General features: G+C 40.8%; 1 protein-coding gene across 1 annotated transcript in view; it reads left to right on the top strand.

Annotated features, from left to right (window-relative positions):
- LOC122813911 (zinc finger protein 25-like) overlaps positions 1-18,002 on the top strand; it is a gene marked incomplete at its 3' end in the record, with an annotated part of 269,965 nt that overhangs the window by 174,067 nt on the left and 77,896 nt on the right. The window contains exon 5 of the mRNA XM_044086455.1: positions 8,411-8,537. Coding sequence (XP_043942390.1) covers positions 8,411-8,537 — 127 coding nt within the window. The remainder of the gene's footprint in view (positions 1-8,410; positions 8,538-18,002) is intronic.

Genomic DNA, 18,002 nt, shown 5'->3' with positions numbered 1-18,002 from the left:
CTGAACCTCAAGGTTAATTTTTAGTGACACATATTTTGGGAGTGGTAGAGCTGCCCACTCTAATTTCCTGGGTTCTATTAGACAGTTTACTGTCCAGTGAGTTACTTAGGGATATACAGTTAGCTGAGTGAGTTTATCAACTACACATGAATGTGAAATGATGTCAGACACCTTTCCGAATTCTAGGTATGTGGTGTGTACTGATTTTTTCTCCTCATCCCTTGCATCAGTAACCTTCTCGAGGAAGTTGACCAGATTAAGTAGGTAGGATTTGCGCTTGACAAAGCAGAACTGGTTTGGGTTAAGAGTTTATAGGTTGTCTATGTCCTTCTTTATTAATTCCATAATGATCTTTTCCATAGCCTTGCAGATGAGGCTGGTCAGACCTATGAGTCTGTAATTACCTGGATCCATTGACTCCCCATCTTTGTGCAGGGGGGTGACTGTTGCTTTCTTTCCTTAGTCCTACTCAGCCTGTTTGCAGGCTGCTACTCAATAGCCTGTGTAGGAATTTGACAAATCCTGTTTCAGGCTGACCACTAGGCAGTTCTGGTATGTTAAACCACTTCTCAGTGTCAGACCAGAGACGGAGCCAAAATAAGTCACCGCTACATCACAACTAGGACCCACAATTAGATCCCATTGCCACCCCTTTTAATTGGAGATAATGCTTACACTCAAAAATATATATTGTTTTTTGTACTATCTCGAATAATTCCTCATATTGATTAATATTAACCTGTGCTATGTTTTTCTCCTGCAGCACTTCAGTAAACTGGTATAAACCCAATTCATGTGGGATAATGGCAACAAATTTATGAACATATCTATGATATAAAAAAGAATAACACCACCAAAGCCCTAGCAAAACATATTCTGGTTAATTGGGGTCATGAATTTAGATTTTTAATTTTGGACCAGGTTATACCTAGTAATAGAGGTGGGGCTTGGTCTTTGTATTTAGAACCAAAGTAACTTTTCTGGCAGCTGCATTGTAATGAATTTAACTATCTGGGGTTGAACAAGAATTGTTCTATAGTCTGTGTCTTAAAACTGAAGGCTCTTGTTTGTTAGGTTTTTAGGATATGTTGTATTTTTATACTTTTTATACTTATCATATTTACATATTTTTACATAATAGATTGGTTCTTACTCAGTTTTTTGTTTCTTGTTTTAAAAACTGTTAAAGTTGTGAAGTAGTGGTGACTTGTTTCGGCTCTGCCTGTGGTCTGACTCTGAGAAGTGGTTTATTAGTTATTTTGCTGTTTGCTGTTGCTAATAATCCTGGTATGTTATCCAGTCTCACAGAAGCAGTGTTCTTTGGATATTGCCTTGAAGACTTGTTTGTGGGAGATCGAGGAGAGGGGGTTGCAAGATGCTGGTATGTGATCTGTGAAAGTGGAGGGAAAGGGGTAAAATTAGCCAGTTTACTATCAAATTTAGCTCTATGTCCTCTGGGTCCAAGTATGTGATACAATTTACTGTTTGCTTTGTGCAGTGCTGAGCATTGTTTATGAGGTGTCTAACACAGGTAAAAAAGGCTTTGTGGTAGTCTTTTTCCTGGTTGGCCTTTTTTTTTTGCTCACGTTTTTGACATCCAAGAGAGTTGCATTTATGTTTGCATGCAATTAACTTTTTTGCTACATGGCAAAATCAGTAGGAAGCAGGGTACAGTAGGAACAGATAATGAGATTAGAGATTAGTTTTAATGTAATGTCCTGGAATTACCTGTTTCTGGCATTATTTGATGTTCTTTGTGTTTCACTGTTGCAGTCATCACACTTGGGTTATCTGCCTGCAGGTAGCCCCCAGTCGGCCCGAATACCAGAGTCTTGGGATTTCTGCATCAGATGCTGTCGCCTCTTCCATGATGTCAGGTCGTCAGGGGTATAAAACATGCAGCTGACGCCATTACATCAGCTTTTCTTTTTGCATGGGAGCCCAAAGTGGAAGCAGTTTGTGAGTGCCAGTTGGCCACTACCTGAAATTTTCATTTTTTCGAGTTTCAGACCTGAAGTCTTGTAAAGCTAAGTACCCCGTTGGGGATCCTTTTTTCTTGCTCTATCTGATGTCAGAAAAACTTAACAATTGCCTTGCCTGTGGAAAGCGAATACCTCAGAGATTTTCATTCTTACTGCGTCATCTGTTTAGGCCCAGACCACGACATTCCTCGCTGTAGGTTTTGTGCCTTTTTTTAACACCCAAACTATTCATCGTCGGGCTATCTTTGTTGCTAAATACTTTCTCTCTCGTTCTCTTGTTTTCTGAAATGGCGTCTGTAAGCCATCCGACTGTCGATCTGAAAAAACATAAGGATAAAGACAGAGACAGACTGCATAGGTCCAAAACTGCCAACGATGCTTCCATTAAGCTAGTCGCCAGTTCGCCGGTACTTAGTGAGGTGCTTTCACAGCCCCTGATACCCACTTCTACAGATTCGCAGGCCTTTGCTGAGACCCATTCGGAGTCTGGTATGCCGCGAGTTGCTTCTTTGACTATGGAACCTGCAGCTGTCTCTACCTTGGATGTGTCTGGAGCCACTGTGCAGGCACCGGCTTCTGAGGGTGTATTCCGACCTTCCGATGTTCGCATTAAACCGACAGCTTTGTTTTTGACCAAAAATACTGAGTTTCTCAGGCCCAGAGTTCGCACTATGCCTAGAAAACCGATGAACAAAGTGCATGCTCAAGCTCCCTTGCCTCAGAAACAAATGCTTAGAATGGCTGAAGACCTTATAACTTTAATTAGGGGAAGCCAGCCTTCCCCCTCTAAAAGACAAAGAATTGATTTTCCTTCTGATTCTACACACCATGAGTCTGAAGACTCTGATCCCTGTGAGTACCAGGACATACCCTTATCTACCTATGAGGATTCAGATGCAGAGGATTCCATTCCCTCTGCCTCCAGAGGACTTTTCTTTTGGTGAAACCTTGCATACTTTAAGAGAGCATTTCCACTGGGAGTCCCAGGACTACCCTCAGTCCAAAAAGAGACTCAAGAGAATTTTTAGACTTGCCTCAGCACAGGCCTCTAGCTATACCCCCTGTCCTGGACATTGTAGATGATGTCTTCATGGAATCCAGTCTTACTCCTGATACTTTATCACCAGCTCCTAGAAAGCCTGACAGGTACTACAAAGTACCTGACTCTCACAAATTTCCCTTTTAGAATCCCATTGCGGATCCAGAGACTATTTCCCAGGGACCTAAAGGCTTTAAGGCTACTACAGCCAAAAACCCAGCTTTAGACAGATGGGGTAAGAAGGTATATACCTCTGCAACTCTTGCCATCAGGGCTTTGAATTGCCAGTTTCACATGCTGAAGTACCAGCAGCATATTATGGAACTAATTAAACAAAACATGTTGTTGCTTCCAGATTGTACAGAAAATAAAGATTTACAACAGTTAATGCATTCTGCATTCCAAGTTAGTAAACATACTTTGCAGTGTGGTTTTGATACCTTAGAAGCATCTTGCAGGGCTGCTGTCACTGGGTCTGTACTGAGAAGGTATGCTTAGCTGAAGGAGCAAATCTTGCCAGACCATGTCAAAGCAAAATTACTAGATGCTCCATTAAACCAGGAAAAGTTGTCTGGCACAAAAGCAGAAGAAGTTCTTAAAAAGATGGAGGAAAAAGCTAAAGTTATGCAAACTGTTAAAAACATTTTACAGGTGCAGCCACCTACATCCAGTAGGCATTGGCCTTCTAAAAAATGGTCCTTTCCAGTCCCTCCCAGGCATTCTCAGTCCACACCCAGGGCAGCAGGCCACCAAGACTGCAATCTCAGGGTATGCATAGATCTAAACAATGGAGTGCTCCATCCTCTAAAACGGAGTGGTAAGCCACCCCCTTATGGAAAAAGTTCACAATGACTTGTCTGTCTTCCTTCCCAGCAAAGCCCAAGTACTTGCACCCCTAGGAGGAAAACCCGCCTTGCATGCACAAAACTGGATATCCAATATCCAGGACCAGTGGGTCCTAAACATTGCATCCCAAGGATACAGATTCTACTTCCACTCACTGCCAACCCCAAGCGGGTTGCCAGATCTTCCTCCAAACCAGTGGGCAGAGGCTCAAAAGCAACTACTTTCTCTTCTCAGTATCAAGGCTATTCAACCTGTGCCTATAGAGCAAAGGGGACAGGGTTTCTACTTCTCAACACCTTTCTGGTGGTCCCAAAATTCAAAATGTTAACTCTGCAGCAGCTTCTTCCTGTGCTAGCCAAGGACGCCTGGCTAGTCACTCTAGACTTAAAAGAAGCTTATCTGCACATCCCCATAAGGGAATCTTGCAGGAAATATCTACGTTTCAGGGCAGGCTCTATGCACTATCAGTTCTCTGCACTTCCCTTTGGGTTATCTACTGCGCCCAGGATATTCACAAAGTGCCTGGCTCCAGCCATTGCATACTGCAGGCAAAGAAATATTCAAATTTACCCATACTTGGACAATTGCCTGATTCAGGCGGACAGTGAGTAATTGCTACTTCAGCACCTGGCATTTGTAAAGAGACTTCTAACTTCTCTGGGGTACACCATCAACGAAAAGAAATCTCAACTGGTGCCCAACCAAAAGATTGTATTCCTGGGAGCAAGCTTGAACACACCTTCCCAGATGGCATTCCTTATTCCAGAAAAACAGGTTTATTTGACAAACTACTTCAAACTAATGGCCACTAAAACCCAGCTATCTGCAAGAAAAATACTGAAGCCCTAGGGTTCATGGCCTCATGCATTCTACTAATTCCATATGCAAGACTGCATATGAGGAAACTTCAGTGGTACTTAAAAAGTCTCTGCTGTCAACATTCTCAGGACATGGAAACAATGATTCCTATCATTCCTTGTCTAAGGGGAGTTCCTTTGGTGGGCAGAGCAAGCAACCACAACAAGGGACTTCCATTCACTCAACCCCTTGCCGCCCAAATCCTGACAACAGATGCATCAGACTATGTGTGGGGGGGCTCACATGGCAGGCAAATGCATTCAAGGCAAATGGAGCCCAGAACAAATTCCCCTGCATATCAATCAAAAAGAAATGTTAAATGGAACAGAATGCTGTGACAGCCTCCAAATACATTATCCTTCCAGGACAACTCCTGATAAAGACAGACAACACCACAGTTATGTGGTACATAAACAAGCAGGGGGGGAACTCATTCCTACCCTCTCTGCTGGCTAGCCATGGCCCTGTGGAACACAGCCCAGAGCAACCAAGTGCACCTGCAAGCTCAATTCCTGCCAGGCAAACAAAATTCCCTGGCAGACGACTTAAGCAGAAATCTACTGGACCCATACAAGTGGAAGCTGGAACCCAACTCATTCAAACTTATAATCCACAGGTGGGGGACTCCAGAGGTGGACCTCTTTGCCTCCCCCCAACAAGCATCAATTGAGCAAATTTTGCACCAGAAATCCCCACAGCCAAGCATGGAAAGTGGATGCCCTATCCTTTTACATGGGAAAACCTCTCAATTTATGCCTTTCCCCCTCTGCCCCTCCTCTCAAAAGTACTACTCAAGATCAAACTGGACAGGCCAAGGATGATCCTTTATTGCCCCAGACTGGCCACATCAGCACTGGTACCCACTTCTATGCAGTCTGACAGCAGTGCCACCCTGGCACATACATCAGAACCCCTCCCTGCTGTCCCAGCTGCAAACCCTGAACCTTACAGCCTGGCTTATCCCCTGAATACACCACCAGCAACCCTCAGCAAACAGATGCTGGGCATCATCCTTGAGGCCAGAAGGCCTAGTACTAAGAAATCCTATTCAGAAAAGTGGAAAAGATATTGTTCTTGGAGCCAGTCTCAAGGAATGTGCCCACCTTACCTCAAATCCCAGATTACCTAGCAGAGCTACTCTACAAAGGCCTTTCCTTCTCATCAATTAAAATTCATGCCTCTGCCATCTCATCTCACTACAATACTGAGCCACCTCTATTTTCTCACCCTCTCATCAAACAGTTCCTGAGAGGAGCTAACAATTTAAGGCCCCCGAGGAAAGCTCCCACCCCTGCCTGGGATCTTAACTTTGTACTAGAAAAGCTCACGCTTCCCCCTTTTGAGCCTGCTGCTACAGCAGAGTTAAAATTCTTCTCTTGGAAAACAGCCTTACATTTAGCCATCACTTCAGCAAGAAGAGTGTCTGAGTTACAGGCACTAATGGGTGTGGAACCCTTCATTATTTTCCATGCGGACAGGGTTTCCCTCAGGACTAACCCATCATTTATGCCCAAGGTGGTATACAGTGTGGCTTTAAACCAATCCATCCATTTACCAACCTTTTCCCTAATCCTCAGAATAAAGGGGAAAGGATTCTGCACTCCTTGGATGTGCACAGACCGCTCAGGTTCTACCTTGACAGAACTAAACCTTTCAGAAAATCTGACCAGCTGCTAGTCAGCTTCGCTACAGGGGCAGAGGGCAAGGCCATTTCAAAGCAAACCATTTCCAAATGGATATCACACTGCATCCATTTCTGCTACAAACACCATGGAAAACCTACCCCACAGGGGATCAGAACTCATTACACTAGGGCTACCTCAACCTCTACAGCATTCCTCAGGGGAGTCCCTACTAGGGATATCCTGGAAGCTGCAACTTGGAGTTCTGTACACACCTTCACTAAGCATTACCACTTACCTATTTTTTCTAAATCCAGAGCTGGATTTGCCACAGCAGTCTTACAAGGCCTGCTAGCCAGCCCCCATACTTCTTGACTGCCTCCACCCTTCCTCAGCTTTGGGAATCAACCCAAGTGTGATGACTGCAACAGTGAAACATGAAGGAAGTAGTACAGTTGTGTACACTTACCATAAATGTAGATGCTCGAGTGTATTCACTGTTGCAGTCCTGGTTACCCTCCCTCCAGCACCCTGACTTTTCTATTCTTTCCACCTATCCTCTTTTTGGCCATATTTTATGGCAGTGGTATTTACTTTTTACTGGAGGTGTTCCACACCATGTAATTGCTTCCTATTTTGGAGGCTCCTGACATCTGGGGCAAGAAAAACTGATGTAATGGCATCGGCTGCATGTTTTATACCCCTGACGACCTGATGTCATGGAAGAGGCAACAGCATCTGATGCAGAAATCCCAAGACTCTGGTATTCGGGCCAACTGAGGCATACCTGCAGGCAGATAACCCAAGTGTGATGACTGCAACAGTGAATACACTCGAACATCTGCATTTATGGTAAGTGTACACAATGGTACTTTTTCCCTACTCTTTTACAGCTCGTTTAGCATGTTCATTTCTGTGGAGTACTCCGACCACAGGTATCTCATTACACATGGCAGTGACGATGGAATTTACCTGTGTGAGTAATGTGGGTAGGTGGTAGAGGCACCCCACAATGCTACTCACTTTCTTTTGGAATCAGACTTTAGGTTGAAAAGTAAGTTGTGGTATCTTAACTTGTGGCATGTCACATCCCATCCTAACTCCAAATATTACCAAACAGAAGCCTTCATTGTTAATCTGCAGTTCATTCTTTAGAAGCCCACTTCAAGTTCAGCATTGACCTAGTGTGTAATCCTCCTCTACCAATGTAGAAAAAATAATTAATGCAGCCATTCTTGTTTTACTTTCTATGAGGCTGCACCTTATGTTGGGAATACACTCTCTAGTCTTTACATCCACCATCTCATGACTGTCTCATTCACTTAAAATGTTGGATACAGTTGGAAAACCAGTAACCTGCTGTGTATTCTAGCACACCAAATAAAGTGAAATGATTATCTAATGTCATTTGACTAGATACCACTCGTATACAAATTTGACTGCAACACTGCTGTTCAGTATTTCCCAGATGCCCTCCCACTGCAGAATAATGAATATCTGGCCACAGTAAAGTAGACTAGAGTAAAGCCATTACCATTGTTAAATGATGACCTAAAAAGAGCTTGTATACCAGGGGCAGCGTTTGGGAGCATTATAAAGACTCTGTGCAACTTCCTTCAGTCATTACAGGTTAAGAAACAGTTGCAAAAACCTAAGACCACCTTCATAAAACTAAGGCTAGCTTCAGGATTAAGAACTCCTAAATTTATTCTACACTTACCCCAAAATGATATCTTTTTGTAAAAGAATACAATGAGATTGCTGAAAAATCTGAAAAAGTACTGCATTGTTAAACTTGGTATGTATTACATTATTTCAGCTGTCAGGTATAATAACTACATGCGGGCTACTAGGATTTGTGTTGTCCATTAATCATATAACCACATGTGCAAGTTTATTCTCTTCTGTAACAAGATTGTGGGAGAAACATGGGGATCTGCCCTATGTTTGCTGCCTACTAAAGAAGGAAATAGCAACAATGCTTATTTATTTCTGCTGGTAAACTGCAGATTGTGTTGCATGTAGCAGAAACAAATTTGAAGCATATTGTGTATCCTTTTCAGGTACCAGAAACCTTTGACGATGTTGCTGTTACTTTCTCAGAAGAGGAGTGGAAGATGTTAAGGACACAAGATAAAGAGCTTCACAGGGAGGTGATGGTAGAAAACTATGAAACCATGATTTCATTGGGTAAGTCTAGTCCATCGTAAAAGTGAGGTCTTTTAGAGTTGCAAATATAATATTAAATTTCTGTTTCAGTATATTTGGAAATCTACACTTTGTACTTGGTTGGAAGGTAAGAAATATCTGCCCTTTCTTGCTTAAATTAGCCTGTACATATGCAGCATCTCCCTGTATTAACTCGTTTGTGTCAAGTGACCGTTCCTCCTTTTCTCTTGTTTGCAGTTTTGGAATGCGTAAAACCTTTTGAAGTTTTCTGATTTTTCTGTTCTTTCAGTTTGGTAATATAGGTATTACTATTTTTTTTAAATTAAGTTCCATCTTTAAACTTTTCTGTACTGCATGGCAGCTTTGATCGTCTGTCCTGTTCTATTTTGCATGAATCAAATACCGCTTAATAGTCTGTTTTCCCTCTGAGGAGGATAATATTCCTTTCTCTCCTCCTGTGTCCCATGGAGTACACGTTGCAATCTATCAGCCTCTCTTAATAATTGCTAGTCTTCTAGTTTACATTTCAGACATGTTGTTTCTGAACATAATGTGGCCTGCTAGAAGTGTTTGCTTAATTTCACAAGTAACAGAGCACTGCTGTCTTCATGACATGAATTGCTCAAAATCATATAGTAACAAATGGGAGATGCTGGGAATCTGAACCAGGACTTACAGGATACAGGAAATTTTATATATTTTAATTAAAATACTAATATACATTGTCATCTGTACGTGTGCCAAATATTCCAGATGAGGTTTCTTTGTAAGATGTGCCATTACAGCTCCCCTCCAACCTGCTAAAGGTGCCTGCTGTTTGGATTGCAGTACATTATTAGCTTGACCTGTTTTTCCATATTGCGCCTAAACTGAGGTAGTCTGAATTTATTACATTTCTAAGTTAATAATTTCAGTGGAGTTGTGCCATTTTCAGATGAAAAACCTTCGGTGGAAGATAATTCAGCAATGCAGAGCAACCCAAAAGCATTGTATTGATGTGGGAATGCAGGAGATTTTTAGGGAAGGCTTGAATGGGAGGAATCAGTAAGCTCCTGCATGAATAAGGTTTGAAGTCAGTATAGTTTGTTTCATCAATATGGTAAATTACATTACATCTGTAAAATGACTGCTCAGAAGTGTGAATTACTGAATACTATATCACTATAACAGTAATGGTGGTTTGTCCTTGACAGACCAAATGCAGGAAGGTAAGTGAGGCTTAAGTCAGTAACACTATAGCGAAAAGCGCCATGAAATGTAAATACACAAATGCAAGAAGTGGCTAGAAATATATTCTTTAATACTGCAGTGAAAACTCCCTGAGATATTCATAAAGAAATTCCTCTGTGAGTTTAAAATGTAAGAGTTATGTGTGGTGTGTAAGGTATATAGTTTTAGTACTAATGAGCCTGTGCCAGTAATTTTCATGAGGTGTGGTATTGCATCTTGGCTTGTTTTAGTTTGAATATACACCTCAGTGGGGTAGATATGATGTACTGTGTTGGATGTTTTATTTATTGACATCTCTAAAGCTACATGATATTAGAAATGGGTAAATGAAATTGCTCTTCTGCAGATGTGAAGAAATAGATTGCCTTTCAAGTGTCATAGTGGGTTGTCCATTAAAACCTATGGACCCAGCAGCACTCTTTCCCTGCTGTAACATCACTGAGGGATAGGTTGACCTGATGTTGGAGTAAATAAGATACAGCCTTTAAGATGGATTAATTACTAAACAGCATCAATAAAAATACAGTAATAGGAGGAAAATATATTGTGCCACTGATGTTTCCTTATGCTGTGGTGCACAACGAAGTCCTGAACTGTTTAGGGATATTTTAAAGTCTTACATAATTTTGCTGTAAGTTAATCATCATTGGTGTTATTTTTCTCAGCCTATCTGCAGATCAGAACCTTTATGGTAAAAGTAGGCAAAGATATTTCTGACACTGTTGGGAATTGACAGGAACACTGCAAAGTCCCAAATGCAGCCATCACACAGAGCCTTACATTTACAGTTTTATGCTCAGCACTGTCTCATGCGAGGTAAGTCTTTTTCCCTGGAAAAAGTTCCTCAAATTCTACATAGCGTCTTAACTTCACTTCAACATAGTTTCAGCAGCTCTGTTTCTCATGCCTTTGTCACTAATTGAAGCTACAGATTACCTGGTAACTCTTGCCAGATTCTGCAGCGAGCTCACAAAATGCAGTGGTCACAGTACACAGGCCTTTTGAAGATCATACGAAGACCTTCACAACTTGCAAAGTATATCTGTGTTGATGAGTACATGTTCACAGTTTTAGTCTAGGCAGCTCCTTGCACCTTTCGACATCCATAATGAGTGCCACCAGGACACCTCAGCTTTTGATAGGGTGGGCACCATCAAGAGCAGATAGTCCAAGGTGTTTGGTTGGTCGCAGGTGAAAGTGAGCTTGCATATAAATGTTTTGGAATTGAGGGTGGTCCCTTCAGGCCAGACAGACCTCCCTTTGTCAAGTTTGCCATCCCTACCGACAGTATAGTTGTGCTGTAGTACATAAACAAGCTTGGGGAAAATACACTCATATTGCCTCTGTCAAGAAACCATGAGGCTATGGGAATGGGCAATGACAAACAGTTGCTTTCTGTTAACTGTCCATAATCCTGGGGAAAATAGCTCCCTTGTGGACAAGCTTAGCTATTATTTTCTGATGCCACAAGATGTCTCGTAGCGTGCCAGTCGCACTGTTACAATTTATATTCATTCTTGATCTATGTGCAACAAATTCTGCTTCCTGACTTCCACTACAGAAATAGCACAGGGGAGCTGTTGACCTGAATTGGGTCCCAGGACTTCTCTTTATTTTCCCAGTTTTCTTTATACCAAAGTTTATTCAGAAAGCCAAACAGAAGTCAGATCATTCTCATACTCATTGAACTGTTTTGGACTTAGAAATTGTAGTTGCCATTTCTTTGGTCTCTCCTTTTGAAGAATCCTGTTTAACTTAAGCTATACCCTGCTGACTCATCTGTGAGGCAAGTTGCCCCTGGGCCTTTGTTCATTCTGGTTGATTGCATGATTATTCCACTTCTGTTAAGGGCCAAATACAACCCACTCACAGTTGTCCAACTATGTGCATCTGTCCTGAAGTATAATCTGAGAAAGTGTTCAAGTGTGAATGTTCACATTTCCTCTTTGGAGTACTTCCAGGGGATTGGACCCCTTTTCAGCTCCAGTACCAGCTTTCTCAGAGTACCTCTGTGAAATATTTGAAACTGGCTTTAACTATTTCCCATATCAAAGTTTACCTTTCTGATTTTTTTTTTTAATTTCATCAGGGATTGCACATTTTTTTTTTGTTTCTGTCAGAGTTTGTAAGCCTTTTCTCAAGGGTACCTTCCAAATCAGACATCTTTCAAAGAATGCAAGGAATCCCAACATAGTTTGGATTTGTCAAGGGCATATCATGCCTGCTGAACCTTGTGGACTTCTTTGAGGTCACCAAAGCAATGGATGAGGGAAAAACAGTGCATACTGCTCACCTTGTCCTAGCTAAGTCATTTGATACAGTATTCCACTTGGGCATTGTAAACAAACCCAAAGATATAGGCATATGTTATGCTCTGGATAACGAGACTGGCCCTTATATAAGACACAGTAAGTTAGGACGGGGATACAACCTCAACAAAGGGTCTAGTCACTAATGGAGTCCCTTTATGACCTGTGCTGAGCCCGTTCCTTTTTGGAATCTACTTCTTGGAAGTCAAGGCCAGTGTCAAGGGCCTCTGATTGACCAAGATTGCAGATGTTTGCAAACTAGGAACAGTCATAGAATCCACCAAAAGCACTAACATTCTACTAACATAGACAAATGACTGTTGCCAGAGCCATGGCTTAAAGCCAAGAAATTCATAATAGGACCCTTTGGGAAATCAGCCATCCTACAAAATGACCTTATTGATGACTCACCCCTGAGAGTAGAATCAGTAGTCAGGGATTTGGCTACAGATGTAGATAGTAACCGCGCTTTCAAGCAATATGTGCTTACGGTAGTATGGAAGTCATTCTGTGTTGCTCAACTTAAAAGCAAAGGCATGATATTTAGATTCAGGGAAGTTAGTATACCACTATTTGGCCCTCATCAGACATATATACCTGACCAAACCAGTCACTGCAACAACTGAAATATCCACAGAGGTTCTTCATATAAAGAATACAGGACATAAACAGCATGTCCTATGCAGATCACCTCAAAGCCCTATCTCTTTCCTACAGACTGTTTAGAGATGATCTATGCCTAACATACAAGGCATCCTTGAATTCCACTCTGATAGAATGTTTGCTTATCTGCAAAATGAATAGCACAGAATTACGTGGGGATTTGAACTTTGCTTGCGATATAAATAGGAAACATTGGCAGGACAGGTGTGTGTCTCAGAGAGTTCCTCTTTTCTGGAACAGGCTACCCATCCATGTGATGCAGAACTCTTCTGTAACCCTTTTCAAGAGAAACCTGGACCAGTAGATGAGAAATGAGAAATAAACCCTGGGCCTACCACCTACGTCTCTAATGCACATAGACAGCCTGTAAATCTTGTCCTAGCTTACATATACCCCATAAAATAACCTCTAAAGCACATAAGTTTGCAGGATACAGTTGAGATGCCTGGCTTGGCTTATAAAGGCCTCAGTAGTCATTAGCCTAGTGTACGCCTCTCTACCTCTCCTGGGATTTGTATTTTATGTTGGGAAAGATGATGCTTCCTCCTTTCAAACCAGACTCTTAGGCATCACCACTGATTCCAAGCACAACCACAAAGCATTCTTCAGCTATGTCAATCTCAATGGCAGCACTCAGATCTGCTCTGAGCTACTGCACAATGGCACTAAATATACAGAACCAACTGATATTGCCAACATCCTGGCAGATAGGTTCAGTGCTAACTTTACTTCCCCTCACCCTCCAAGGGGCCCATCTTATTACCAGAAGAATGCAAAGCCCCTGTAATCACGGATGAACAAGTAAAGACCACACTCTCCAAAGCCAAGAACACAGCATTCGTGGGACCAGACAACATACCAGGCTGCATACTGCACGAACTACAGAACGAAGTGGCACCCCACCTAAGTACTGTATTCAATCATAGCCTCACCTCAGGCTATGTGCCTACTGAATGGCGCACAGTGACGGTTATCCTACTCCACAAAGGGGGTGCCACCATGGACCCCGGACACTACTGCCCCATTAACCTGATGAGCCTGGTCTGCAAGGCCATGGAACGTATCATCTTGGAGCTTATAAACAAAGACATAGGTAACCTCCAAACCCTGGACCCTACTCAGTTTGGGTTTGTAAAAGGTAGATCATGTCTACTAAACCTGATTGACTTCTTTGAAGCAGTCACTAGAGCCATAGATGAGGGCAAGGTAGTGCACACAGCCTATCTTGAACTTGCCAAGGCATTCTATATCATCCCCCACTCTGGAATTATAGATAAATTCACTAAACTGGACATAAATCCCTGTGTCACAAGATGGGTGGCTAACTGGCTCACTGACAGAACCCACACAGTAAAAGTAGCTGACTCCAAGTCCGACTTCAGACCAGTGATGAGTGGAGTACCACAAGGTTTGGTCCTGGGTCCTCTCCTGTTCGGCATCTACTTCTCTGAAGTGCAGGCCAGCACAAAAGGTCTTTTGGTAACAAAGTTTGCAGATGACTGCAAACTGGGAGCCATAATAGAGTCACCTAATGATGTAGACATTCTACAAAAGGGCCTCACAGAGACAGATGCTTGGTGTCAAAGTCATGGCCTCAAGCTCAAAGCCAAGAAATGCATTGTTATCCCCTTTGGGAAAAACTCAGTACCCATGAACTACCACACAGGCAGTTGCTGACTAAACACTGAAAGTGTGATAAGAGACCTTGGAAAGGCACAGGTGGACAGTAGTCTCTCCTTTGATAACCACATTACCACAGTAGTCAGGAAATCCTTCTACATGGCACACTTCATCACAAAAGGGTTCTCCTCTAGAAAAAGGAGGTCATTGTTCCTCTCTACTCATTCCTCATCAGGCCCATTATAGAGTACAGTGCCCTATTTGGCATGTATCTCACAAGACACCTACAACAGTTGGAAAGGCCACAGAAATACCTCACTAAGAGGATTATCTGCCTCAAACAGATGCCATACGCAGTCTGTCTCAAAAGACTTCAGCTCTACTCCGTCGCATATTGCCTACTCGGAGGCGATCTCTGCCTAACATACAAAGCTATGTCAAACTCAGAGCTGTTGGACACGCTACACTTAAAGAAATCCCAATCTCCAGACTACATGCTCCAGGAACCTAAACCTTGTCACCACAATAAACAGAACATGCTGAGAGATAGATTCCTGTCCCAGAGACTTCCCATACTCTGGAACAAACTACCCATTCATGTCAAGCAAAGCTCCTCATTAGCCCTCTTTAAGAAAAATCTTGACGACTGGATGAGAAATAGAAAATTCACCCAGGGGATCACTTCTACGGCACTGCTTGACAGGGGCACAGGAAATCATTTTCTTGGGTAACGAAAGCCAGGGAACCTTTTTCGCTAGGCGTATATAGGCCCCAGGGCTGATAGCCTAGTACCTCCTTATGAACCTATGTCAAATTTAAGTTTGTCAGCTTTCCTGTATTTTTTCTTAATTGTTCCACCACAGAGAAGCATGTATTGCATTCTGTGAATGGGCAATTAATATTCCATATAGTTAGGTCAAAAGTGATAAGCAGGGATCCTTTCTTACTTGTTTCTAATGCCTCTAACAGAATGGGCACCGAACTCTATAAAGTCATGCTCTCCATCTGGCTTTCAGAGGGCATTAAATCTGGTTATACAGAGTACAGTGCTGATATACCAGTCACACTTGTAACACATTCGGTCAGACCAGTGGATAAATCACAGATATTTTTAGAAACACATTCTTTGATGGTATCTGTGTGGCTACAGTCTGAGCTTCTCTGAACTGTCTTGAAAAACACTGCAAGCCATTGTGATCTCAAGGCTTGCAATTTCTTTCAGGGTGGCAGCCATCTGCATGAACAAGCTTGGGGCTCTGTTCTGATGATAATGAAGATGGGATGCAGCAATAATTTCAATGTACTGTTTTCAGGTTCAGTTCAGCTTAAGTCCAAACAAAAAAAAAATTAGAGTAATATAAAAATATTCATTTATTTATTTACTGGAAAAGTCTGACTTGGAATGAGCCAGTTTTCAGCAGAGACCCAGGGAGAGATGCTACAGATGCATATGTTTGTAACATGGGAGGAAACTGGAGCACCCGGAGGAAACCCACACAAATGCAGGGTGGACATGCAGACTCCGCACAGAAGGAACCCCAGCCAAGAATCGAACCTGAGATCCTCTTGCTGTGAGGTGACAATGCAGACTGCTGCACCACTGCACCGTCCATGGCTAGGCTTGCATATATGTACATATATATCATTTGTGTCACAAATGTATATATAAAAATAAAAGAAAGTAACAAAAATTTTAAATTGCACAGTATGAATTAAAGAATTAATAATAGCAAACATAAAGGATTGTTTTTACTTACCATAATGATAAGTATGCATTGTCATGGTCTGTCTTCAGTATTTCCATCCCATATCCTTGGCCAGTGGATGATGAAAGGGCAGTGTTCTGCCTGTGTTATGTATTGTGAATATATTTTCTGCCTTTCATATGTGCTTTGTCAGTGAGCAGCATACTAAAGATGTGGAAAGTTAGAGAAAAGTGAGGTGCATCATGGTAAGAGGAAGAATTAGTGCCTGGGAAAGTGTTAATGTGCTGACCTAATAGCATCCATCTAAGTAACTCTTGTGCCTTTGGTGCAGAACGCTGTGGGTGCTATTCTCACACCAGAAGGATGGATTGCTGAGACTGAAGTGCAGTATAAGGGGTTGCTGCACTCTTCAGTGTGTCATCCTTCTGGTGAAACATTAAACTTAGGCCCCATCTTTTTGAGTTGGTGGTAGCTGAGGTGGAAGTGAAAAAATCCCACGGCACCTCTCAAAAAGAGTAAGGGGGGGACTGTTTCCACATAAAATCTTATACGAAAATCCACAAATATCAGAAATGAAAAACCTTCTACATTTTCCCATTTTTTTCTTTATAGCTTCATCTTCTCCATAGTTTTATCCATGACCATGTTTTAAAAACTATTTGCAGTCATATCTTTACACCATATATGAATATACAGTAATTATCCCATTCTCCATACATTCCATAAAAAACGCGTAAGTATTTTATCAACCATATCTGTGTCTTCCTGGTCTAAATGTTCATATAATCCATAAATAATATTCATGCTTTAAAAAAATTCTAAATCAAATTTCTCAAAACATACAGTTTTAACAAAATTTTTTCTTTCTTTTATTAATCCAAAAATGTTGCATGGTTTCTTCAGTATTACAAAAAGGACACAATCTGTCCTTTTTTGTTTATATTTCATGTTTATATTAAAAGCTGAAATAAAAAATATTTTAATAGTAATACCTATTTAAATCTTTCTTTTACCTTCACATAATATTTTCTATTATTTTCTTAAACAATTAATTCATATGTTTTATTAATCTCCCAACTTAAATTTCCTCTTTTCATTAAATCACAATAACATTTTCTCTTCTAATCTTTTTTTTTTTTTTTTAGGAAAATATTTTTTGTGTTTTTCCCTCAATATTTCACCAACATAATCTTTAACTCCTTTACAATGCAATGTACGTCTCTTAAGATTCAAACAAAAGCCCCATGTAAAATTTTTTCTCCAAAAATTCCAACAATTCTTTTTTTAAACTTATAAGAAAAAACATATATACCCTCTACATTCCCCAATCTCCTCCAAAATATGCGAATGTAGTAAATAAAACTTTCTATAAGATAAAGCAACAGTTTTCCATATGTTATTCTTCTACTCTCATTCAGAGTAGATATCCACATCTGTTTATACTTATCTTTAACAAGTTTAATCCCCCAAACCTTTATCTCTGAATTAGAAAAAAATATCTGTACATTTTAACTGTCTCAAAAACCTTTACATTTTCTTATTTATGTTTAGTTCTACTTTCCTAATATACATATCTATATTCCACATAACTTCCTTTATCCATCTCTTTCCATTTACAATAATAACTAAATCATCCAAGTGTCAAATATATAAGAAATGTCCTGAAATAACCTTTATATTTATATTACACTTTTCTACACCATCATCTCCTATATTTCATTTCTTCCATTTTCCTCTCACTTTCTACTTTAAAAAGAAGAAACTTCTTTATTTTTCCCTTGCACAATATACTTCTGATTACCTATAAAATTTTCTACTTTTAATAAGTTCTCTTTATAATTATTTCTTTTCTTTTTAAATCTCTCTTGACATGTTTTATAATTAATTCATATTTCTTTATTTTTTCCAAAACATTTTTTCTAATCTTAAAAGTTCTTTTTACATTTTCTTTATATTGT

This window comes from Protopterus annectens, chromosome 10.part0 (genome assembly GCF_019279795.1).
Source record: "Protopterus annectens isolate FY-2018-M chromosome 10.part0, PAN1.0, whole genome shotgun sequence".
Lineage (NCBI taxonomy): Eukaryota > Metazoa > Chordata > Ceratodontiformes > Protopteridae > Protopterus > Protopterus annectens.
The sequence above is the reverse complement of the archived record's forward strand: the minus strand, read 5'-3'. Positions and strand labels throughout refer to the sequence as shown.